Here is a 26,524-nt window from a genome sequence, read left to right as displayed (position 1 = left end):
AGAGGAAGGAAGGGAGGAAGAAAGGGAGGAAGGAAGGGAGGAAAGAAGGGAGGAAGGAAGGAAGAAAGGAGGGAAGAAAGGAAGGTAGAAAGGAAGAAAGGGTGAAGACAATAAAGTAGGATAAAGTATAGTTATTAAAATAAAAAATAATTATTAAGAGAAAAATTTTTTAAAGTAAAAAAAAACAAACAACCAAAAACGGACGGACAGAACCCTAGGACAAATGGTGAAAGCAAAGCTATACAGACAAAATCTTACACAGAAGCATATACATACACACTCACAAAAAGAGGAAAAGGGGAAAAAAATAATCTATCTTGCTCCCAAAGTCCACCTCCTCAATTTGGGATGATTCGCTGTCTCTTCAGGTATTCCACAGATGCAGGGTACATCAAGTTGATGGTGGAGATTCCATCCGCTGCTCCTGAGGCTGCTGGGAGAGATTTCCCTTTCTCTTTGCTTGCACAGCTCCCGGGGTTCAGCTTTGGGTTTGTCTTTGCTCAGACAGGACGGGGTTAAAGGAGCAGCTGATTCGGGGGCTCTGGCACAGGCCGGGGGGAGGGAGGGGCACGGATGCAGAAGCCACCGCAATGAGAAGCCGGTACCGAAACGAAGAGTAGCCCCCGCTAGCCACAACTAGAGAAAGCCCGCCCACAGCAACGAAGACCCAATGCAGCCAAAAATAAATAAATAAATAAACTTATAAAAAAATAAAAAATAAATTAAATAAGGCGTTTTGAACTTAGATAACATCTAAGGTCCTTTGTAGTTCTAACAGTCTATGACTGTTGTTTATATATGTTTTGATAGTAAACCTTTTGAAGAAGTGATCTCAAATGCTAAGTAGTGGAGATGGATTCCATTGCAGTGGATTATGTATTTAACCATGACAGAGTCACACCACTGTCAAGGTCCTGCCAGTGTTTTTAAAACCTTGGGTCAGTGTTGCCAGGGTTTTTAGTTAGGTTCCACAGAACAGAAAAACAACTGCAGAAGACGGTTGCCGTCCCTGCTCTCTTTCTGATGGTCTGTTTTACCACCTTCCTTTCAGATTGTTTACTCAGAGTCATTAGACGGAGGGCTAAGTACTTTTACCATCTCATATTAAATTGAGAAGCTAGCAGTGGACTCCTTGTTATGAAACAAAACGGTTCAGATATAGTCCCAGATTACCCAACTCCGTCCGACCTGCTGCTGCTGTTTATATAAGGAGCCCAGGAAATTGATTAGCAGTTGGGTCTGGGAAGAGAATTAGGTTCTCCCACAGGCTTTATTAAAAGGGCTTTTCTGAGGCAAATGTAAAAAATAAAAATAAAGCCTTTCTTCTGCCCACTTTGAACCACATTTTCCTGCTCTTTTTTTGCTTTAGCATCTCAATTCTGTAACTGCTTAAGAGTACTAACGTTTTCTTCATTTATAGCCTTTCTTACCTTAAATCAGAGGACTCCTTCCTGGTTGAATAGGCACAAATTGATGGGGAGGCAGGGAGCAAGTGATCTTTGTGCAAAACTCTGTGGCCCAGTGTGGCTGGATTCTTCTTTCATCATTTGAAAGAAATGAGTTACCCGACAACTTGCTGTTTAAAATGAGGTAAAGGTGAAGTGAGTGTTTTGTGGGTAGGAGATTCATGGACCAATGATAGCCTAGCATTAGGCCCCAGGTGAGACTCCAGTGCTGTCACATCCCTGCCCAGATTCTAATTTCTTGTCAGACATCATACTTTGACCCCTTTTCAGGGCAAAGTGAACCTCCCTTATTTGGTAGCCCTATGTCTATTTTAGGAGGGTAGGGTAAATTCAGGAGACCTTGGGGCTCTCCTGAGACTGTGGACCAGAGGGTGAGACCTACAGAAGAGGTAGGGCAGCCTGCAACACAGTGATAGTCCTGTTTTTGTTTTTATTTGTATTTGCCTTCCTTGCTGGCCTGAATTCATTCTAAATGACCAGTCATTGTGTGTGTGAGTTTAGTTAAAAACCATTCTCTGCTCATCCCCCTCCCCAGAGAGGAGTGTGGGAGAGGGATCCATAGTCAGCTTGGTTTGGGGAAGTGAAAGTTAAACAGGTTTCAAGGGGGAGGGGAGTGTGGAATTTATAGGGTTTCCTAAACTTGTCTGACCTAACTCTTTTCTTTCTTTCCAAAAATTCCTGTTGAAATTTCAAGGAAGTAGTACTGTTTGCTAACACTATTGCCACTGAGAAGTGGTGGGCTGGAAGGTCTGCAATTGCCACTTTAGAAATTTCAATGTGTCTTCAGACTCTGGCAGCCTGGTAATGTGCAAAAATACAGGACAGGCCACCTTGATTCTGCTCCTCTGCTGTCTGCTTGTTCACTTGCTGTCATTCACTTTGACACTTTGCTGGTCATTTCACTTTGCAAGTCATCAAAATCTAGGTCTGCTGATAGACAAAGCAGCCATAGCACTGCCTACAGGAAGCTTGCAGCCTAACATGAAGCAAGGGCAGATATTAGGCATTTGTTCATAAAACCTTTCCAACAAAGAAGTACAAGTAGGAAAACTTGGGTATTAATCACAGAACCTTCCAAATGCTAAGTCAGCACTCTACCATTTGAGCTTATCCCATTGAAATCCTCATTTTTCTCATCTGTGAAATAGGACCAAGGCCTACCTCATCAGGTTACTTTATGAGACTTTATATGTGTAAAGCTCTTAGCACAGTGCCCCTCCCCCATCCCATAATTGGTGCAGGATAAATATTAGTTCCCTGCACATCTGACATTGATCTAACTATCTGAATTAAGAAAAATACAGAAAACAGATCGAAATCTATCTCCAAAGCTCTAATTGTACTTTAATTTAATAGCTTTTCTTACCACTGGGCAGTGACCCTTTAATGTTGAGTTCCTTTGTTGTGCAGTATTTTGATATGATATTTACAATTGGTTATGTCCAGATAGTAAAGAAATACAAGAGCCAGTGAGACCTTTCTTTCTCCTTTAGCTAGGATTTTATCAAACAAACAGCCCCTCTGGCCAGGCCTTGGGAACCCAGTATGGACAGAACTACTATTCAGTAAAGCTCCTGCCACATTAAGCTGTTTTCACCCAGGCCAACAGCACTTGAGAGACTGCTTTTACTTATCCATTGTTTCTAATTGCTAGTATTGTCCCTAATGCAGTTGTTCCACCTTGTATGCCATTACCAATTCTTCCCCCTCTTTAACCAATGGGCATAGAGTTGGAGGCTTTAGTAGTGATGTATGAGATTTCACCTCAGAAATCATAAAGTGAGGGTCTAATACAGTTTCATTCTAATCTCTCTTTCTTCAGCAAGGAATGGTTACCAGGTATTGTCAGTGACCAGCCATGTACTGATGGCTTCACACGTCCATATAGTATTCAGGTCACTACAGCCCACAGTATTTTCTAGAAATAGCCACTTGCCAAACACTTGTTAAGTTTAAGCAGAAAGTGGGTTAATTATGTGAGTGGCACTGGCCTGTGCAGAAATGGTATGAATGCTTGCTTTTACCACTTTCCATTCCTCAAACTCACCTTGTAGTCTCAGCACCACAGAGGAGAGATCTGCTTGTCTGGCCCTCTTAGACTGTGTTGGTTGGTTGGTTGATTGGTTTTGTTTGTTTTTGCTTTTTGACTCCTAGAGTATGTTATGTCTGTTGAAAAGGAATATCACTCATGAATGCCCTGGTGAATGTTGACCCCAAATTATGCCCGACTCTCCTCTTTGTGTGTGGCTTCTGAATCTGTGAAATTAAGCTAATGACTGAGCTCAGCCAACAGTGTGTCCTTAGTGAGATAGACAGGTATTTTTCACATTTCACATATTCGTTGTATTCATATCTGCCAACGAAATTACATACAATATGTAAGTTTAAGTTCTGTAAGTAGCACAGGTGAGCATGGAGATTACTTTATTTCCACTTAACATCAAATGCCTACAACCTTAAAATTTCCAGTGTGTTGCTATGGTGTGTGTCACTAATTATTATCCGTGTGTATAGCTAAGTTGCCAAAATACTTTTATAATACATATTTATTCCAATAAATGCTTCTGTCAAAAAATTCTGAATCCACATTTTAGGCAATTTATTCAGAATGCTTTCTGTTTGCATATCTTTTTAAAGTAAAAACTGAAATATGAAGTCTTTATTGCTTCCAGAATGAAGAGGTACCTAAATCAGAGTTGTGGAAATTGAGATGCTCATTATATTATCACCCGCAAATGTGTAACAATGTCATTTCTACTGGACTTTAGGGAAAAGAGTGCAAATTCGGAAAGCACCTCAAGCTGTTTCAGATGCAGTGCCTGAGAGGAAAAGATCAACCCCCATGAACCCTGCAAATACCATTCGAAAGACAAATAGCAGCAGCAGTGTTTCTCAGCGGCCATATCGGGACAGGGTGGTTCACTTACTGGCACTGAAGGCCTACAAGAAACCTGAGCTGCTAGCTCGACTGCAGAAAGACGGTGTCAATCAGAAAGACAAGAACTCCCTTGGAGCAATTCTGCAACAGGTGAGGACAGCTGTAGAGAGTTCCTTCTGCTTACCTTCTTGTTGGGGAGTTCATTTAAGAAGGCTCGTTGCTGTTGTTGTTGTTATCATTATTATTGAGGTAGAGAAATTTCAGGATCATTTTGATCAATGGTATATGAATATTAAGGTAAATCATCTTGATTTAAACATTAAATTAAAAACTAATTGAAATGTAGACATTTATACTAAGTTCTATAAGTTAGAGCCTTCTGAATTATCAAGTTTCGAGTCATTATCTTCATTTGGGTTAAACAAACTTTGCACTGAAATTCCATTAAAAAAAAGTAAACGAAGTTTTGGTTATCTGCTTTTAGTCTTGAATCCGCTAAACTATTGCCATAATTTGTATTGGTTTATGTAGGTGAAGTTATACAATGTGTTTTTATCGGTCTTTGGTCAGTATAAGCTAGAATATTTTTACCTTCTAAATAGTTTTGAATGTGTCTTGCCCTGCATGCTGTTTTCGCCTGTAATACTCTGCCTTTTTCAACCATTGGGTATGCTGAAATCAGTCACCTGTCTTCATTAAAGGATATGAATACATAAAGTATTAGTTCTGATCAGTTACCATATAATCACAAGCTTAAGTATAAAAGTAAGTAATTTTGTTAAAATCAATAGTTCATCAGACTGTAGCTTCCTCTATTTTTTAGAATGACTTTGTGTCATAAATGTTGATTAGTATTCAAGTCCACCAGAAATGGAAGTCTGCTTTCTTTATTTTTTTCTAAAGCAGTAACATTTCCAAAGTTGTTCTTAAACTTCATCATTAAAAAATAAAATAAACCTGCAGGTTTTCATGTATTATTCAAAGAATAACCTTTTAAGTCCTTTTCATCCGTTTTCTCTTATATTCAAGACATGATACCAAATGTCATGAAAGAGTAAAACCATAATCTCCAGTTCTGGGTTAACCAATCCCCAAGGTATCTTTGGCAATTTCAGGGATCTTATTAAGTCATTTGAGCACTTTTTGGAAACACTTAATTTAAACCCATATGTCACATAGCAGTTTTAAGAGCTCAAGAGACAGGATGAAAGAATGAATGAGGATGAGGGTATAGGTGTGTGTGTGTGTGTTCAGTTTTTTATTTGGGGAAGGGGGGAGGTTCAGGTTATAAGTCAAAATATTTGGTGACTGAATCTCCAGAAAGGTTGTAAATTACCTCCTAGGTTAGAGGGTGAGAAGGCAAAATGTTGGCAGAGGCAGTTCACCCAGCGGCTGCTACTGATGTATGTCAGTAGTCATGTGATCATGAATATGTGTATAGATACAATTTTTAAATGTATGTATACTTAATTCCTGAGCAAGTGGGATATGAGTGTCATTACTGTTGTTTATTTGATAGAATCTAGAGCATAGTCTCATCCTAGCTGCATATTAGAATCCCTTAGAGAACTTTTTAAAAATGCCAGTTCCTGGATTTCACCCCAGACCAACTAAATGGAGCAACTGAATGGATATTGAGCCATTGACTGAGATGGAGAGGGATGGAAAAGTAACAAGAGTATGCAGAGGAATCAGGAATCCTGTCTTACATACATGCTATTTGGATGATGTCTATTAGACATATCCAAATGGAGATGGATATTCAGTAGGTAGTTGTATATATATGAGAGTCTGGTGTCCAGAGGACAGTTGAAGCTGGAGTTATAACTTAGGAGCTAGCAGAATATAGATTGTAAGATCGTTGTATTTATTCCACTTTGAGAAATCTGGTTGTATCTCATGTTAATTTATTTGCAAATTTGAATTTTAAGATAAGCCTATCATTTTCTACTGTATATCAACATTAATGTTAGTATTCAGCTGAGCTGTGAGAAAAGCATAAACTATCATATTATATTTTATAGTACTTTTAAAAGACACAGAAAGACGTGAAGTTATTTAAAAGACCATTCCAGTAGGAAATGAAAAGAAGAATACCTTTCTGCCAGCCTTGAAAATGACTCTTGGTTCGGCCCCTGAATCCATACATTCATGTTGTTAATGGAGCCTGGGCCTGTATGCGCAAGGAACCGTAGTTAAGGGATAAGAAAAGATTACACTTGCAAATCATAACAGTAATTTGGGGGTTATTTTGGTTTCTGTTTCTGTTTATTGGTTTGGGGGAATTTCAAGGACTTTGAAAAAGTGGTTCTTCAGGAGAACTGGCAGCTATAACGAGCAAGCTTAGCAAGCCAAGAAGATGACAGACAAGATTATCAAAATTGATACTGTTTATGGAGATAATTTCTGTTGATTACTGGAAGGGAAAGTTTGTAAACCAACATATGGGCACTGTTTGGTTTCTACTTAATACAAGTGATCAAGGACTTGTATTGTAACTCAAAAGCAATGGAATTAATAGCCAGAAGTAAATAATGAAGATGTTAAGAAAACTGTTTTGGATTCCTTTGACTAGAAAAAAAAATGATTAAAAAAAAAATCTTCCTCCACTTTTTGCATAATGTAGGATTACTATTTAACAAATGCAGTGGCCATCCAGGAAAAAAATATTTAACTATGTATATAAAGTTTTATTTAATTCCCCAAATGACATCAAAAAGCATTTATTGAGATCTGGCATATGCAAAGCTAGCAGTCCCTTTGGAGCCATTTGATATAGTTATTTTCAGTATAAATCCAAAAGGTTGCCTGTTTTAGGTTAAGAAATAGCAAAAAGAACTAATGCTCTCTTTTCACACCATGTACCAGGTAGCCAATCTGAATCCTAAGGACCTCTCATACACCTTAAAGGATTATGTTTTTAAAGAGCTCCAAAGAGATTGGCCTGGATATAATGAAATAGACAGACGGTCATTAGAGTCAGTGCTCTCAAGGTACGTTCTTATTTTTTTTCCTTTAAAAATTATGCAAATAAGTAATTATTATAATCATTGTTATTTTAGTGTTGAGATGGGAAAAAAGAAGCAAGGGTAGGCTTTCTATCATGAACATTTGAAAATAGTCCCCCTAACTGGAACATGTGTGTCCTTTCCAGAAAACTAAATCCATCTCAGAATGCTGCCAGCACCAGCCGTTCAGAATCTCCTGTATGTTCTAGTAGAGACGCTGCATCTTCTCCTCAGGTATTGCATAAAATTATATAATCATAGCCCTGAAATGGACTTTAGGGGCCACCTTGTTCAGGTTTTTTGATTTAATAGGTGAGAGAAATGAGACCCAGAAAAGTCACACAGCTTCCCTACCCAAAGTTCATGGCAGAGCTTACTCTAGAATTCAGGTCCCAGCTCCCAGCCCAGAACTCTTTTTCACCATATAACACTACATTGAGTCAAGGTACTTAATGTCTACTCTGATTTTCAATCCTTGAAGTTCACATTTTGTTGTAAGATTATCTACTTTTCCATTTGATCACTAACTTATCCAGTCCCATATCCAGTCTTAGATTATATAGAAAATAGAAGATATTTAAATTTATCTGAAGCACGTTCTAGAAAAATATTATTGGGGAAAAATGTTTTTAAAATAAGCAAATAAAAACCTCTGCTATTTCCATATGTTTTCTTAAAGTACTTTTTGATTAGATCCCAATCAGAATATTCCAGTGAGACTCCATTCCAGCTTAGAGTTTCCCCAAAAAGATTCGGTTGGAAAAAGATGGGGAGATCCTGGGCAACATAAGAGGTCAAGCCCACCTGGTTCTCAGACAACCTTGAACTCTCTCAGGTCTTTGAGACTTGCAGTGAGACAAACCGCTCTACCCCAGTGCTGTTGACAGAGTGCTCCTCTCTCTGGACCCCCCTCCCAAGGCTTAGGGAGACAGGACAGATGTGTGGAGAACAGTAAGCATGCCCTGGGCAAAAGGCTATTCACATGTCAGAAAATGTTAGAAACCTATTGTGAGGAATAGAGGAGGAACAAAATAAAAGCAATTCTGTCCTTGCATGTATGTTGTCTACAGAAGCCTCAAATGCCAACTATTATAAAGCTACTTATACTCTGATCTAATTATGTACTGGGTGTGAGATCAGTGGCCCTAAATTCAACACAGAATAAATTAATATGATGATTAACTATTATTTTCTTTCAAGCTAAAGTTTTAGCCACGGTATTACATTGGATGTATGCTTTGTACTTTTCAACTATCTGACTTTCCTTTTTATTTTAAATACTGTTATTGTTGTTGCTGGATTGGGCTAATATTAGCATGATTTTTGAAATTTTTTGAAATAATAACTCCATATAATTTTTATGGACTAGTTATTCAGACTTATCTTCCAATCCAGTGAAAAGATATATTCAAGGGAGAAAAAATTGGATGGCATTTCAGCAATGATAGAGATATGTAGAGAAATTATTCTGAATGTGCTGGTTGTTGCCATCTTAAGACAGCCAAAATATGTATAACTGGAGCATGTTAGCACATTCCAAGAGATCAAATAAGTGTAGGCTTATTGCCCTGTACTTACCCTTGTTGGTTCTGACAACCAATAATGTTAAAAACTGCTTCTTCCTCTCACTGAATATAACTAGGTCAGCTGTGGCCAGCAGAGGAAGGAGGCCACCTCTATTTAATATACTCCTGAGTGGTATAATCCACATAAATTGGCCCAGTCTCTCAAGGAACTTAGGGTGGGGCTGTATGATCAGAAAGTATAAGTACTTCAAGAAACATATTTGCCAGATTCTGCTTTTTTACATTAGACATGAAAACTTATTGTAGATTGTTTGTGCTTAAGCTTGGAGGATGGTTAACACAACGCTGGTAATGAATTTAAATTGGTTATAAATTTAAGTATGAATAAAATTACTTAGTTGTTCTTCTAGTAACGAGTGACACATGTATTGAATTTTAGTGCAAACTGGCTCATCTGTTTTCCCTGTTCCCCCCCACCCCAGAAACGGCTTTTAGATTCAGATTTCATTGATCCTTTAATGAATAAAAAAGCTCGAATATCTCACCTGACAAATAGAGTGCCGCCAACATTAAATGGTCATTTGAATCCCACCAGTGAAAAATCTGCAGGCCCCCCGCTGCCCCCTGCAGCTGCTGCCATCCCCACGCCTCCACCGCTGCCTTCAACCCACCTGCCTGTCTCCAATCCTCCTCAGACTGTAAATTCTCACTCCAATTCCCCTAGCACTCCAGAAGGCCGGGGGACTCAAGACCTACCTGTTGACAGTTTTAGTCAAAACGGTAGTATCTATGAGGACCAGCAACACAAATATACCTCTAGGACTTCTCTGGAAACCTTACCACCTGGTTCAGTTCTACTAAAATGTCCAAAGCCTATGGAAGAAAACCATTCGTCTCACAAAAAGTCCAAGAAGAAGTCTAAAAGACACAAGGAAAAGGACCAAATAAAAAAGCATGACATTGAGATGATTGAGGAAAAGGAAGAGGACCTTAAAAGAGAAGAGGAAATTGCCAAGCTGAACAACTCCAGTCCGGATTCCAATGAAGGTATTTTGCATTTGTAAAAACCAACTACATGGGTTAAATGAATGGGAAGAGTGGACTATCCTGAGTATGAGATTATGCTGTTTATAAATAGTAATGCTTTTTTATCAAATGACCTTCCATTTAGTTATTAATCTTAGTATTGTCCTTTTGAGCAAATTTTTTCCTTGCATTTTACAGCAGTCATTTTCTGTCTCTTTTTAGCCAACTATTAAACATGGTTTCTATGTTTCTTAAGATGGTGACATTTGAAAATGACCCTGTCATCCTCCAGAGACCCCCCTTTTAGAAGGTGAACTTTGTTGCGCTTTTCCAGAGCTGTCACAGTATTGTGCAACCTCAACATGACCTATTATATGCCATTCTTGAACTGATTTAACCAGACACACAATTAGCAATAAAAGTACTCAGGTCCTTCTTTACCAAGAAGCAGGGTCAACCCTGCTTTAATTAATAATAGCACAGGGGAAATGTCAAATTCTTTATAAAACAGGCGAGGTAAAATTATATATGCAGATCCATATCATCTTCATTCAGAGTGAAAGCAATTTGTCTTCTGCAAGGCTGTTGGTGATTAGCTTGATAGATCTTGGGGTTTTTTTTTTTTTCAATTTTGAGAACACTGTTTTAGTTAGCTAACATCAACTGTTATTAATAAATTTAACCATTTCAAGCTTTTGGAAGCTTTCAAAGCCAAATATCTAGAGACCCAAAGAAGCCTAAAAGAATGCTTTACCTCTAAAGAAAAGCTAATCAGTAGAAAGACTGCTTACCTGAGGGTAGTGATCTTTAAAACCTAATGACACAATTAGATTGCTCTTATTTCATATATATAGAACTTAATGTCTTGCATACCAACATACAGAAGATCCAAACCCATCATTTAGGACTGCTGCCAATTTTAAACCCAGCATAACTAAGGTAAAATTTCCCAGGAAAATACAACTTTAGAAAAAGTACTTTAATGATTAGACTTTAAGGAATTTTATCTTTCTGTAATTTGCCCACAGTACTGAAAGTCTTTAATCCTTAGATTTAACTGACCATTTTTACCATAGGAGAGAAGCTTTGATTATGGAATAGTATGATGCAGTGCCTTTATTGACCTGGATTGAGTATATTGCTTGTCAAAGCATATCTGTTGAAATATGTAGATCAACATGGTAGTATATAGTGGCCCAAGAGGTAGGTGTAAGCTTTTTCCCTCAAACACTATCGTACTTGAATTTGCCAGATCAGGAAGAGAAAAAGAGACAATAAAACTTCATGTTCAGAGTTAGTAAGCCAGATTCCTGGGTATGCCCCACTTCCCAACAGGCGAGGTAAAATTATATATGCAGATCCATATCATCTTCATTCAGAGTGAAAGCAATTTGTCTTCTGCAAGGCTGTTGGTGATTAGCTTGATAGATCTTGGGGTTTTTTTTTTTTTCAATTTTGAGAACACTGTTTTAGTTAGCTAACATCAACTGTTATTAATAAATTTAACCATTTCAAGCTTTTGGAAGCTTTCAAAGCCAAATATCTAGAGACCCAAAGAAGCCTAAAAGAATACTTTACCTCTAAAGAAAAGCTAATCAGTAGAAAGACTGCTTACCTGAGGGTAGTGATCTTTAAAACCTAATGACACAATTAGATTGCTCTTATTTCATATATATAGAACTTAATGTCTTGCATACCAACATACAGAAGATCCAAACCCATCATTTAGGACTGCTGCCAATTTTAAACCCAGCATAACTAAGGTAAAATTTCCCAGGAAAATACAACTTTAGAAAAAGTACTTTAATGATTAGACTTTAAGGAATTTTATCTTTCTGTAATTTGCCCACAGTACTGAAAGTCTTTAATCCTTAGATTTAACTGACCATTTTTACCATAGGAGAGAAGCTTTGATTATGGAATAGTATGATGCAGTGCCTTTATTGACCTGGATTGAGTATATTGCTTGTCAAAGCATATCTGTTGAAATATGTAGATCAACATGGTAGTATATAGTGGCCCAAGAGGTAGGTGTAAGCTTTTTCCCTCAAACACTATCGTACTTGAATTTGCCAGATCAGGAAGAGAAAAAGAGACAATAAAACTTCATGTTCAGAGTTAGTAAGCCAGATTCCTGGGTATGCCCCACTTCCCACCATCAGATTGTAATCCTGAGTCAGAGACTGGATCCCAGAATGTTGAGAACTATAGCAGAGTTCGAGTTTTCTCAGAGCTGGAAGCCGAGAGAAGCAGGCCTAGTCTCTGAATCCTTCACTGAGGATGTAGTACCTTTCAAAGCTAATCGAGATTATCACAAACTGAGGATAGATTCAGACCCACATCCTCTGCTCTACTGGAATTTATCTGGTGTCTGTGGCAAAGGAGAAGCTAAGTGATGTGCACTTGATGCCTTCCTTTAAGGCTCAGGCTGTTGTAAAAACAAGCTTTTACCTAAGCCTGAATCAAATACACACACGCACACACACACGCACGCACACAAAATAAGCCCACAGAGTCTGCATAATTTGTTTAGTGTGCTTTGTCCTTTAAAATATTAAACCAAGAAATTATTAAATTCTCACTCGTTTTATATTGAACATGTATGTTTTGCTAGCAGGCAGGGTTTGGGTTCAAGTTATTAATTTAATTCTACTTTGAATGATAAAAAATTAACCTAATAAAAAAAACTAAACATACCTTCTGGAAAATGGTACATTCAAACAAATGGAATACTGAGGGGTTTTATACACTATTACAGTGTAGTCCTGAGCAACTGGCACTTTATTTTGTCCTCTTGAAAACAAATCTGTGTAGTATTATGAGTGTTAGAGATTAGAGGAGTATAAATTGGTGTTCACCAATAACTTACTTTAAATTACTTTAAACTGATAGGAAAACTTCCTGCCCAATTCCACTGTCTTCATACAAAAAGAATAGCAGTAAAAATACAGCCATCGAAATAGTCTGCTACCTGACTTCACTATCTTATCTGCCATGTTTGAATCCTATGAAAAGTAGATGTTGATGTAAAGTTTGTATCTCCCATTGTCTGGCTGCATCTGCCACCACAATCTTTGAATTGCTGGGCAGATGCCACAACTGTTGTTGAAAGAATAGAAGATTGACCTTGGGTTAAGATGGAATTCCTTTATTGTGCAGACACTGCAGTAGCCAGGGTGCTTTCAATGCCTGGCGTCGGTTCTGCTGGCGCTGGTCATAGGGCCTCTATTGTTCTTGTTCAATTGTATTCCTTGCTCACTATTGCTTATTGAGATGGAAGAATAGAATTTGAGGAAAAGTGTTCCAGATGTTTCTGATCTATTTTAGAATTATAGGCATTTTGTAACCATACCCTTTGGTGAATGCTTGAATTTTTTTTCTTTGTAGGAGTTAAAGAGGATTGCACTGCCTCCACAGAAGCTTCTTCAACAATTGAACTCCCAGATTATTTGATGTAAGTTCAGATGTCTGCTGATGGGAGAGAACTATTTAATTTTAGAAAGTTTGCAAATTCTTTTCCCATAATTTGCAAATCAGAAAAGTAAGAAGTTCCAGAAATAGAGTCCTGGAGCCACCCCTGCAATTGAAAGGCTGCCATTAAGCCTGCTCATCCCCAGTCCACCCTTGTCGGCTTGAGCAGGTTGTGCCTCTCCCTGCTGTGAGCTCTGCTCGGTGGCCTTTAAGTATAGAGAAGCCTGTCCTTTGTTCTGGGGCCAGGCCAAGCGTTTGACTATGGAAGATTTCAGGGATCTGACTCTTCAAAGTCAAACAGTTTATCAATGCACAGTCATTCACTTGGGCCCCCCAAAGGGACAGTTTATTAGTGATAAAGTACTTAAACCTCTGCAGTTAACACAAAGTAGAGACAGATGGATTTTTATTTAAATAAAGCTTTGCCACCAAATAACTTTAAGAGGAGAGAGCAGTAAAATTTGATTATTTCACTTTAATACCGGTTATAATATTTTTCTTGTTATGACAACAAGTTGCTCAGTGCTGAGCTGGGGACTTTTTTGTAACTGGTTATCACAGAATTATAACTTGGACACATAATTCTAGCTTTTTTACAGACTCAAAGGCTTCTGTAAGAAGAAAATAATTAAGTTGCAAAAGCCTGGAAAAATGGAGAGTGAAAGAGCAAACAGATTTGCCTACCAATAGCTTGGAAAATGAACAAATATACAAATAGCTTAAATGTAGACTGGAAATGGAATCTGGGCTGTATGAACATTTTTTTCTCTATCAGTAGCATCTCATGGTGGACAAAGTTAAACTATGCAGTTTAGCGCTCCATGTCCCATGAAATGTTCATTTCCAGAGTAGAGAACATTTTATACTAAAAATGTGTTACTTTTGCTTAACAGTAGTGGTGAAAGCTATACTTATTGGGGAATGATATAGCATGAAACCGTAATGCTGGTTATCATCTCTTAACTAAAAGGAACCCAAGAAACCATGCTGAGTACTCTCGCATCTGAGGTGGTGTATGGTTTTAGAGTTCTGTTGGGGAGCTTGGAAAAGCTGCTACCACTGCGTTGGCCCCGGAAGGGCTGGATGGGGGACAGTGCCTGGCTCCACTGATGTGGGCGTTCACCTCTCCAAATGCGTTTCCTTAAAAGTCTTGTGAAAGTTGGCCCCCTCAAATAACAGCTGCAGTACTGTGCTCTCATTCTCTTATGACGGATTTTGAATTTCTCTTTTTTCTAATAGTGCTGTATACTTGTTACATAGGACAAAATCATGTGGGGAGACTGAAAAATGATTCTAACCTTTCCCCCATGGATTCAGTGTTGCCGTGTTTTGTCAACTTAAGCAGTTAATTCTATATTTAATAACTTGTTTTTAACGTACTGATCTATGGATGGTTGCTGCATCTGCCTCAGTGCATTTCTGTATGTTTGTCATTTTCTAGCTCTTTTAAAATCATGAAAGTACATAACCTATGTGATTGTTTGCTTAAGAGCAATTTATTTTAACAAAAGCTATCTTATATAAACATTGCAAATTTTCTTAAAATGATGAGAAAGCATGAATTTTCAGAAAAATCACTAAAAATACAGAACTTAAACTTGTTTCTTAAGAAAAACAAAAGGACATACTATAAAACCTTTAATGATCAGCCTCTGAACAATTCATACTTAACCACAGTATTCCTAATTTTTATATAATAAGAATACTTCTGTTACTTGTGGTTGTGAATTATCCAAAGTATTTAACATTTTATTCCATCACTACATTAAGAGCCAGCTGTAGAACCATAACAATTTGTATTAAAAATAGTGACATGCTTTTCATTAAAATGCCAGTATAACCAAATAATCTTCTATAATAGCAACACAACTGTTGGCCAGTTTGGTACTTTTCCCTGAGGGAATTATTAAATAAAATATGGAGGGTATGGCCTCAGGTGTGATTTTAAGAAAGTGGGATATTTTATATAACAAATTGAACCTGAGTTTCACGATCAATTTAGCCATTTTGCTTATGTATGCTTATCCCCAGGAACCTCTTTCTCTTCCCTCTACCCACCCCACCCCACCTCCGCCCCGGGCTCTCTCTGGTCTGCAGTCAGGACAGCCCGTGTCTAGAGAGGCCCGTTTCACTGCTTGGCTGGTGGTTTTCCTTTTATAGCAAGGACACTAGCAGGGCAGCTTTAAATCAGCATACTACCACTGTCTCAATTACACTTAGAAAATTAAACCTCCACACTGTCTAACTCAGCATGAATAAAAATATTAATGAGGACATTAAGGTTGCTCACTGCATCACTTTTCTCACATTTCCAACTAGGCATCTGTGCTATTGCATTTTAAATAAAACTGGTAAGAATGTCTAGAACCATTTTGGAGAGGACTGAACTCCCAAAGTTTTTCACAATGAAGAGTATATGTATACCCACTGGGGCACCCTGAAGCTCCTGCCACCTGCCTCAAATTGCTTTGAAATCTCAATTTTTATCTCAAAAAGTGAAGGGAATTTTGCATTCCATGACAGGAGCACAGAGTACAAAGACCCAGGCCCAGAGCCACAAACAAATAATATTAACTTTAATATTAAAATGCTGTTTTGACTTACCACCACTGAATAAACTGACACTCTGGGAAGGTAGCCTTCATTCACTAGGTCCTGAGAGATATTCACACCCTGAAGTAAAACATTTGTGGCCTTTTTATTAAGAAAATAAACTAATACTATAAAACTGGCTTTCTGTTACACAGAGTATGACATTAAATGTTTGAAAAGAACTAGAGAAATATACCTTTTTTTCCCCTTTTTTATTTTTTCTGGTCTCTCATTTTTTAAAAATGATAAAACAAAGCAGCAGGTCTACAAAGAGCTTTGACTTCAGCACTTAGTGACTGTGTGACATTCTCCTGGTTTCACATTACCCCTCCGATCCTTCTGTCTCCATGTGACTTGTAACAGATGGGTTGGCCTGTGCCGCTAGCATGGTAGTAAACTATTTGGGGTAGAGAAAGGTTTAGGAAGCTACATGTGTGTAAGTGTTGTCTTCTAGTTGCACTTTAATTCCATTGCCACCATGTTTTTTTTCACATTTATTCTTCTTCACTGAAGTTCTTAAACTCTCCTGTGGGATAATTTTACCAGGAAGGTCTTTGAAGGAGTGACAAGGCAGCAAGCAGTGGCAGAGTGGCATTCAGTCTAGGGAAACATGCATAGATATGGTTTCTAAATATTTGGTTTAAATCTCAGACTTCTGCATCATGTTTATTCTGTAGCTACTCTCCATTTATCTTTTGTCTTTTTTATTAGAAAATATATTGCTATTGTCTCCTATGAGCAACGCCAGAATTACAAGGATGACTTCAATGCTGAGTATGATGAGTATAGGGCCTTGCATGCCAGGATGGAGACTGTGGCTAGAAGATTTACCAAACTGGATGCACAACGAAAGCGCCTTTCTCCAGGCTCAAAAGAGTATCAGGTAAACACATTTGTTCCTAGATGGACTGACTTTCATATTTTACCTTCTTTCTTTCTCTGCCCTTCCCATCCCGAGCCATCCTCCTAGCCTTCAGAGCAAGTCCTCTCGCAGACCAGCCTCTCTGCAGCTTTTGGCCTTCATTTAAAATTAGCTAGGAAAATAAATATTTGAAATAGTTCTTGAAAATAAGTAAACATGATGAGCCTATAGTTCCTCCAGTGAAAAAACTATATTTTCATATAATATAATATGTATAATATATACTTACATACTTACTGTAATATAATATGTAGTGTATTGAGAAAAATACAGACGACAAAATAGGAAAAACAAAAAGCAAGATTTGGCATCAAAATATTTGACCACATTACCAACTCAACTCAGACTATAGCTCTTACATCTGGTGCTACTTCCCAAAATTACTATTTCAAGTAAATTTTTTTTAAAAAAAATTTTAAACCTCAGTCTGGCATAGAATATAAAGGGGGCTTAATACCACTCAGGTTTGGGGTTTAAGTGAAGAAAAGCACGGTGCTTCCAGCTTCCCAAGACTGCCATTTGTTAACAGGTATTAATCTGTTTTCACTTGCCTACATTAAGTGGTACTATTACTACAGCTGACAAAGAGCAGTAGAAGCCTGACCTGCCTACTGATTGTTCTTAGAGTTCTAAGCCAGAGGATTGATATAAATGGATGTTTCCCTCCTTGTGTATGACAGATAACTTTGTCACACTTCACAGCCGCAAATGGTGCCTCCATCCTAGCCCACTGTTGTTCTGACAGGAACCTACATGAGAAAATGGGGTGGGTTTTCCCACAATGGGGAAAACAGCCTGAGAGCATCCGTGCCCTAGAGATTCATTATGTCTTCTATTAGTGGGCCTTAATCTTTTAAACAAGCTGCCTAGAGTTATAGAAAACTTTGCCAGAGGAGTGAGTTGTTGGCAGTGCAAGAGGTCAGTGATATGGTTTTGGGTTTATTTTTTTCTATATAGTTATTTACCAGTATACCATGATTATATTTAAACTAAAATGTAATTCTGAGAATTGCTTAGTGGTTAGGAGCAGGCTCCGAAGCCAGACTGCTTGGATTTGATTCCCAGCTCTACTTGTGTGACCTTGGGCAAGCTACTTAACTTGACTGAAAATTCTCAAAATCCCCATCCATAAAGTGAGGTGATTATAGAGTTGTTCAGAATAAATGTTAGCATTTGGAAACTGCTTAGATCCATAGTACATCAGGTTATGTAGTACATAAGGGTTAGCTCTCTTCTCCTACCACCCAATTTTCCTCCCTAGAGGCAATCAGTATTACTGGTTTCCATCGTATTCTTTCAGAGGTCTGTTTGAGTATAAGATATATATACACAAGCAAATTCACAAATATACCATGTGTAATTGAATCTAAGATGTCATCATTTATAAGATGCACCATTGTCTTATGTTCCAGTTATTTAAGGTATGATACATTACTTATCAGATTTCATTAAAAATTCCTAGAATATAATATTCTATTTCTCCCTTATAAACAAATGATACCAAACTGTATAAATTGTTCTGTACTTTGTTTTTTTTCACTAGACAGTATGTATCTTAGAGAATTTTTTTATGTAAGCACTTCCCCCTTTTTTAATGGCCTCTTAGTACTCCTTTGTATGGATTAATGGACATTTAGATTTTTTGTTTGTTTGTCTTGTTTTTTTTTTGTTGTTGTTGTTGTTTTTTTTTTTTTGGTGGTATGCGGGCCTCCCCCTTCCGTGGCCTCTCCCGTTGCGGAGCACAGGCTCCGGACGCGCAGGCCCAGCGGCCATGGCCCACGGGCCCAGCCGCCCCGCGGCACGCGGGATCCTCCCAGACTGGGGCGCGAACCCGGTTCCCCTGCATTGGCAGGCGGACGCGCAACCACTGCGCCACCAGGGAAGCCCTGGACATTTAGATTTTGTTTACTTTCTTTTGCTTTACAAACAGTGCTGCAGTGAGTAACCTTGTACATGTGTCATTTCACTCAGGCACAATTAAATCTGAAAGAAAAGTATAAGTGCTGAGTCAGTTTTGCATTTGCTGTTTTAACGGCAGTTGCCAAATTGCCCTCCTTAAAGACTGTACCAGGGCTTCCCTGGTGGCGCAGTGGTTAAGAATCCGCCTGCCAATGTAGGGGACACGGGTTCGAGCCCTGGTCTGGGAAGATCCCACATGCCGCGGAGCAACTAAGCCCGTGTGCCACAACTAGTGAGCCTGCGCTCTAGAGCCCGTGAGCCACAACTACTGAGCCCGCATGCCACAACTAATGAAGCCCGCGTGCCTTGAGCCTATGCTCCGCAACAAGGGAAGCCACCGCAATGAGAAGCCCGCGCACTGCAACGAAGAGTAGCCCCCACTCGCCACAACTAGAGAAAGCCCACGCGCAGCAACGAAGACACAATGCAACCAAAAACAAATAAATTTTTTAAAAAAACTGTACCGGTTTACATTTCCATCATTAATATTTTCCACGCCCTTGCCAATTGTGTGTTATCTGTTTACGTTGCAAAGAAAAAAGTTCTCTTCTGATTTCTAATTATTAATTTTCTAGAATGTTCATGAAGAAGTCTTACAAGAATATCAGAAGATAAAACAGGTAGGTATCATCACTAGTAGTTTTCTGACCTTTAGTTGAGAAGAGTTATGAATTCCACAGTTTTACTTCTCACTGTATTTTTCATCCACAGTCTAGTCCCAATTACCATGAAGAAAAATACAGATGCGAGTATCTTCATAACAAGCTGGCTCACATCAAAAGACTAATAGGTGAATTTGACCAACAGCAAGCAGAGTCATGGCACTAGAGCTCTGCTTGGACCAGAAGATGTGAATAAACTTAAGCTTATTTATTTAAAATTCCAAATGAGTTGCTCTCAAATTCTAAAATTTGAAACTTTGCCTGTTGGAAGTTTCAGTATTAGTAAACTTGAGTTACCTTCCCCCCACCCCATTTTACTTTGTTTCCTTGCATTTTTGAAGCTGCTTTTTTCTGGTCCTTTTTTCCTACTTAAGACTTGTGTTTGTCAATAGAAATAATTTTTTTTGTAGATATTGGGGATCCAGTGTCTGTACTTCAAATCAATTTTTTTCCTTAAAAAACTGTGTTTGTCATTAGAAATGATTTTTTTAGATATTGGGGATCTAGTGTCCACACTTCAAAGTTATGTGTGTTTAAAAAAAAAGTAATGTACAAGGTGAAATGCTTTTGGATAAACATAAGCCTATTTTCTGACCTTTCTTAATACGAACTCTTTGCCTTAAATGGTAGAACATTTAGAAATTTGCACAAAATACAAAAAAACTTAAAACATTGTTTTGGAGGGTTAATAGAAAGATGTGTGAGTATGTGTATAGATCTATATACACATGTGTATATATAGTCTGACTTGATCTAGAACAGTAAATCTGCCCTGCAAATTAACCCCCCATTGCAATGGTTGCCTTAAGGTGTTTGCTAGTTGTGTACCTAGTGTGGTTAATCATTAGCTACACTGCTTCCCACTTGATTAGAGCAATGGGAAGCACACTGTGGCCTACCAGCGTCTGAAAGCGTGTGCTCGACCTGTATGTGTGCAGAGGTGGTGTGGATGTGAGCGTGCGTGAAGGAAAAAAGCTGCTACTCTTAGTAGGCCAAACGCTCAGGTGAAACAACTGATGAGTGTTACTGTAGGTTTTTTTTTCCTATCAAATTGCTACTTCTATCGTGGAAGACAAAAGCATTTCCATTTCAACAGTTTGTCAACTTTATTAATGTTGGGCAAAATTGATATGTTATGAAAATGAAACAGATCTATAGTTTGGGGCAAAATTATAAAATTAAATGTGTAGGTAACCTATTTATATACTGCTATAAAGTATTTTTTGAAGAGAGATATGCAAAGAAGCTATTACCTACATGAAATGTATATTTAAAGATTTTTTTTTTCATCCTGGGTGCCAGGAATATAAAAAAGAGTGGATATATTTAACCATAACATACTGTGATTCATCAAACAGCACAAACTTTCATTTCATGGAGTTTATCTGTTGACGTTGATTTAAACTATCATTTGTTTTATCATGTGGGAACATAAGTTATGTCATCAGAAATATAAGGATTTTGAACTAATGTTGATTCAAGTTGTGTTGTCTTATCGTATTGTTTTTCAAAGTGCTGCCAGTTTAAAAGGGAAGCATTATGTTTACAAATATGTTTTGAAATGTTTGCCAAAATTTTGGTGGTATCTTTAATAAAGATGTTTGTCTCCAGCATCCAAAACAATAAAAAAATAAATAACTTCGTTGTGTATCACTGTAAACCAGAAAATGTTGGTGTCTAGAAAACCTGAGAGAGCATGTAGATGAAATTTTCTCTTTGGAGTTCTTCTAAAACATTAACAGGAAAGAGTAGATAATATGGTAAAAGTATACAAAAGTATACTATACAAAGACTGAAAGAAGACCCTGTGCACTATAACTCTGTAACATTACCACAGCAATTTGATTTCTACATAGCATGGACCTCCTAGGGAATTCGATTTTCTTTTAGCATTGAGATCCCTGGTGCTCTTCCTTTTACCTCAGAATTGGTACAATCATTACTAAGCGTTCACTGATATCAAACTTTCAGTTGGAAAAAAAAAGCAGTAAAGGAAACTTAACTGGGGATAAATTTGGTCCTCATATCATATGGTAGAGTCTCCTGAGGGATTTGTCTGTAGGTAATGACCTCATTGGTGTCATTTCTTAGACATCATGGCCTTTTAATCAAAGATAGTGTGCTGCTACTTGCTATGAGTGGTGTTTCTCAAAAGCAAGGTGCTTGGACCACTTGCATCACCCAAATTAGAATCTCTGGGGATAGGGCCCACATAGCCCTATTTTCATAAGTATCCTCCAAGTGATTTTGCAAGCTACAGTGTGAGAACAATTGGCTTGGAAGTAACGCTAAACCTTTAGGTCTCTAAATCTCAAAGTCTTGAACTGAAGGCGTTCGGCTATTGGCCTTTTTTTTTTTTTAAGCCCCTCCCTGTCAGCAGGTGCAACTCACTTTTCCTCTCTACATCATTTGTGGCACCCTCTCAGTTGTTTCACTGCTAACACTTATTTTAGAACTTGTTTACAAACAAGGCAAGCCTTCCAGTTGACTAATTGTTAGCCCTTGGAGCTCCTACCCATTTACATCAGCACATCTTCTGGTTTACAAATTGGGTAATAATGGAAGCTGGAGATGCTTTATGAAAATCCAGCATTGCACACCCGTAGACTTGACCACCTACCTATAAAAGCCTTAATTTAGACGTTTGTTATGTACATTGGGCAGATCCTTGCAAAATGTATATCTATCATCAGTTGCAAATTTGAGAATTGTGAATTTCTGTATCTGCTATTACCTAAGGCTGCATCTCTTTTAAAGATGGGCTTGAGCCTATTAAGATATTTATAATCATTCTTCATCTCCTACTGCAAGATTTTTAGGTTCTCTCAAATAATTGCTGCAGGAATGGGTGGCCACTTAGTATCAGTTACTCTGGTAGAATTTATTTAGTTTTTTGTTTTTTTTGTGAGAGAAATATTAAGTGTAAAATAGCATTGTCAAGATGAGACAATGAGTTGTTGTGTTATTATTTGCTCATCACATTTCATCTAAAATAATTTGAAGCACTCTTGATGATTTTTACCAACAACCATAAATTAACTCCAGAATGAGCGAGGAGCTGATTTAATACAAACCCAAGATAACATTAACTAGATGTGGTTTTGTTTTATGTGAGGACTTCACTTCCTATCTCGTTGGTTATTTATTTCCCCTGGAATACTTTAGAGGGGTTAACTTTCAACTGTAAGTAGTGATAGATGTTCAGTACTTGCTCTCACAAAAGTAATTGGTGTGGTCAGTTGATATCATAGCTCCATGCATTGATTATAAAAATCCAGTATTAATTTTCCTTCATCTCTGGTTGATCTTTTAACCTTAATAGTTTTCTTTTCCCTTAAAATATTTCACCTTGTTCTGTAAAACAAATGCATATTTTCATGTTTGAAGTAAGGTGTTGAGATGAGGTTTAGACACAAATGGTCCATCAGTTCCGACACTCTGGTTGGTTGCCTTACCCCTTCCACTAGTGCGTCCTTTGTTTCTGGAACTTGGCTGAAACTCTTCAGCCAGTTCATTGTCTTTCCAGCCGTGTGAGTGTTGAGTCACATATGAGTGGTTTTCGCCTTTACTACTTTTAAAGTTCTTACTGTTTATTACTTGCCTAAGTGTTACTAAATCCTTTTATTCTGTACCAGATGGGGAAAAATTATAGCCAGCTTTGAGAGGAAACTTTTGGGAAAAGATATTAACTGACACGACTAAATGAAGGCAACAGAAGATGTTATCAATGTTCTTTGTAACCTGAAAACTGAACAAGGCTATGAGGCTCATTTCAAAATATTTTGAAGTGTTAAAAATATATACATATATATCTACGCTGCTTCTCAGTTGTTCTACCCAAACCATGTTAGCAAGGTAAAATGTCACAGAGACTTTTCAGTTAACTGAGCTCAGCAGCTGTGGTGGCCCCTATTGTTCTACACCAATTTCAGTTCAATAAAAATGTTAACTTTGCAATTCTGGTACTCGTTTTTCCTTTGTCTCATTTCAAGGCTCTTAATTTTGTCTTAGAAAAAAACATCCCACAACAAAGTTCTCTCTGATGCCCTAATGTAAATGATCTTCCTGGGACAGAGATATTACTTGTTGGTGACTCTAGGAAGTGGGAACACAGGGTATTTGCTCCAGGACCCCCTGCTGCCTGTTTTACAAGTGGAGGACATGCCCTCCAAAGGCAGTATCTCCTAGGGGAACAATAATCACGGTTAAAATTTATTGAGGGTTTTCTGTGGGTTACACACTTTGTATGTATTGTCCCATTTCTCCTCAGCACAACCCTGCTATCCCCATTTTATAGGCAAGTAAACTGAGGCTTAGAGAAGTTAAGACACTTGTCCATCACACAGCTAGTAAACAGTGGAGCCTGGGAAGCCTGACTCCAGTATCTGTTCTTAACCACTTTTCCATACTGCCACTCATATGTTGGTACCTATTTAGGGTTAGGGTAACTGTCACAAAGTGACAAGTCCAGTAACACCACACAGGGCTAGACTCTTTTGATTCAACGGAGACTAGAATGTGGATGTTGGGGTGATACCTAATGGATTATTCTCAGTGAGTTGATTTTGTCAGAAATGATAAATAAATTTGAAGGAAGGCCAAAATACTTTTTGAGAAAACATGTGTGTCCTTTATTTTCGAATGTGTGCTATCTTAACTGGGCTATTGGAAGGAGATTGGGGCAGTGCAGGTAGAGAGAAGAAGCAGGGTTACAGTCTTGGAATCACATCATTTTCTCTTTATATTAAAAGGCTGTCTCAGTAAAAGACTCCAGCTCTAAGGGGTATCCAGTGTGAATTAGACATAAGAACATTCTAGTTGGATCCTTAACATGCAGTTTCTACAAGTTTTCTGAAAGACTAATGGAGGAGGAAAGGAAGCAAGCCTCAATTAAGCACTAGTATTAAAAACCCAGAATGCTCGGTGCCAGCCATGATTCTGGTTGGGTTTATGAGGAGCCCCAGGAATGAATGAGGTTCCCAATGTTGTAATTATTTCAGCAGCCCTCCCTCCCCCACTGGACATTTGACATTGTACTTGTCTTTTAACTCAACTTCTTTCCTCAGCTATAGAGTGAAAATATGCCTTCTAACTGGGGAGTGGAAGAGGCTCAATTATTGTTTGTAAAGCACTTGGGAGTTCTGAAGACCAGCAATCTGCTGAATGCAATAGGGAGAATTTGTTGGAGCATTATTTTTCTAGGTGAGGATGAGTCTGTTTTGATTGATTGATTACAAAGGGGACAAAGGTTGAGAGAAGCTTAAGTTTTCAAGGTGGAGTGTTTGGGGTTTTATTGATGTAGACCTACACGTACCTGCCCCACTCATTTTACCTTTCTGAGATTGGGGCCGGAGGCTGGCTGTGGCAGTAGGTGGCTCTGATATTTTATGATTGCTTAATTCTCCATTTGGGGTCAGATGATTCTGCTGTATGATGGTGGAGATGTGTTATTATTTACAACTCCTGTCTGTTTAATTCAGTGTGGTGGCCAGGCTGGTTTGTCTTGCTGTAATTAGGTACTTGGGACAATCTGGGCATCTGGAGAAGGATGATATGAATTCCTTATCTGGTCTGTGAAATACAGGAGAGTGCTTCCTAAAGACTGAGCCCACGTTATCGGCCACCATGTTTGAGTTCGAAAGTTGGGGCCTCTAAGGAATGACTGACTGTCTTTCTATACTTCATGGATTCCAGGGGGCTTACAGAATTCCACTGTGGTGTAGATAGGCAGCATGATCTACCAGTCTCTTCTCCTGCTACTCCCACTCCATACCAGTCCCAAGGGCCTGCCTTCAGGTTCTCCAGTAACCCTTGCTCCGCCCATCCCCAGGCTATACTTAGTGCTTGCAGTCCTTCTGCACCACCGGCTCTACCCTCCATCCCTCTCTCACTTAGCTAAGGCCTCCTCACCCCTAAGATCTCCCCCTTAAACATCACTTTCTCCAGGAAGCATTCTCTAGCCTCTCAGACTAACTTGGGTCACCCTAGTATATGTTCTCTTTCATCTTATACTTCTCCTTTGTGGCATTTATCACAATTATAATTAAATACTAATTGTATTATTAATTAAATAAGTTCCATGAGAGGAGAGACTGCCTTGTTCACTGGTGTGTCCCCAGCTCCTAGCCTGGTGCCTGGCATAGAAAAGGTGCTCAATAATAATTTACTGAAAGAATGAATGAGGCAGGCTATCCATATATGTCATTTAAAATTCATGTGGCCAGAGGATTTGGATTACTGCGAAAGTCTGCTATATCATTCAGGTTTGTGTGCCTTGCCACCTTATCTTCCTGAAGTCATGATTAAGGAATGAGTTACTGATGACAGACTGACTTTGGGAATCCCTTTTGCCCTGAATAACTAACTGGACACCTTCAAAGGGTACAGCTCTTTCCAACACTGGCATTCATACCTCTAGTCACCTCTGGAATATGAGCATCTATGTGGTCTATAATGGTTTGGAACATAAAATGAAATGGTTTAAAAAGTTATTTTTAGGGCTTCCCTGGTGGCGCAGTGGTTGGGAGTCTGCCTGCCAGTGCAGGGGACACGGGTTCGTGCCCCGGTCCGGGAGGATCCCACATGCCGCGGAGCGGCTGGGCCCGTGAGCCATGGCCGCTGGGCCTGTGCGTCCGGAGCCTGTGCTCCGCGACGGGAGAGGCCACAGCAGTGAGAGGCCTGTGTACCACAAAAAAATAAAATAAATTAAAATAAATAAAAGTTATTTTTATTGTTTATCATAACTGACAGATAGGTTCTGGTTTCATTTCCCCACTTCTCAGGGACATGGTAGAGGATGGCAGTCTAAGCATCTCTAGCCTGATGTTTCTTTAAATTTGACATGTGCTTTTCTTTACCTTTTTTTTAATGCCTAGTGCTTCCATAATCTTCCAAGCAGTAGACATTTTGAGGATAATCAAAGGACTTTGGGATTCCTGTAATGATAGAGCTAGCAGGGCCTGTCAACAGCACCTAGAACAAACAACTGTCTTCATTTCGTAGATGATGAAATGA

General features: G+C 38.6%; 1 protein-coding gene across 1 annotated transcript in view; it reads left to right on the top strand.

The window, feature by feature from the left end:
- The window catches only part of ELL2 (elongation factor for RNA polymerase II 2), a 75,720-nt gene extending 54,855 nt beyond the window's left edge, over positions 1-20,865 (top strand). Inside the window, exons 5-12 of the mRNA XM_007110076.4 lie at positions 4,235-4,494; positions 7,213-7,337; positions 7,499-7,586; positions 9,361-9,925; positions 13,292-13,358; positions 16,679-16,850; positions 19,424-19,468; positions 19,560-20,865. Of these exons, the coding sequence (XP_007110138.1) occupies positions 4,235-4,494; positions 7,213-7,337; positions 7,499-7,586; positions 9,361-9,925; positions 13,292-13,358; positions 16,679-16,850; positions 19,424-19,468; positions 19,560-19,676 (1,439 nt within the window). The 3' untranslated portion in view covers positions 19,677-20,865. The remainder of the gene's footprint in view (positions 1-4,234; positions 4,495-7,212; positions 7,338-7,498; positions 7,587-9,360; positions 9,926-13,291; positions 13,359-16,678; positions 16,851-19,423; positions 19,469-19,559) is intronic.
- Positions 20,866-26,524: the final 5,659 nt, after the last annotated feature.

This window comes from Physeter macrocephalus, chromosome 8, assembly GCF_002837175.3.
Source record: "Physeter macrocephalus isolate SW-GA chromosome 8, ASM283717v5, whole genome shotgun sequence".
In the NCBI taxonomy this organism is placed as follows: domain Eukaryota; kingdom Metazoa; phylum Chordata; class Mammalia; order Artiodactyla; family Physeteridae; genus Physeter; species Physeter macrocephalus.
This window is presented reverse-complemented; position numbering and strand designations above follow the sequence as displayed.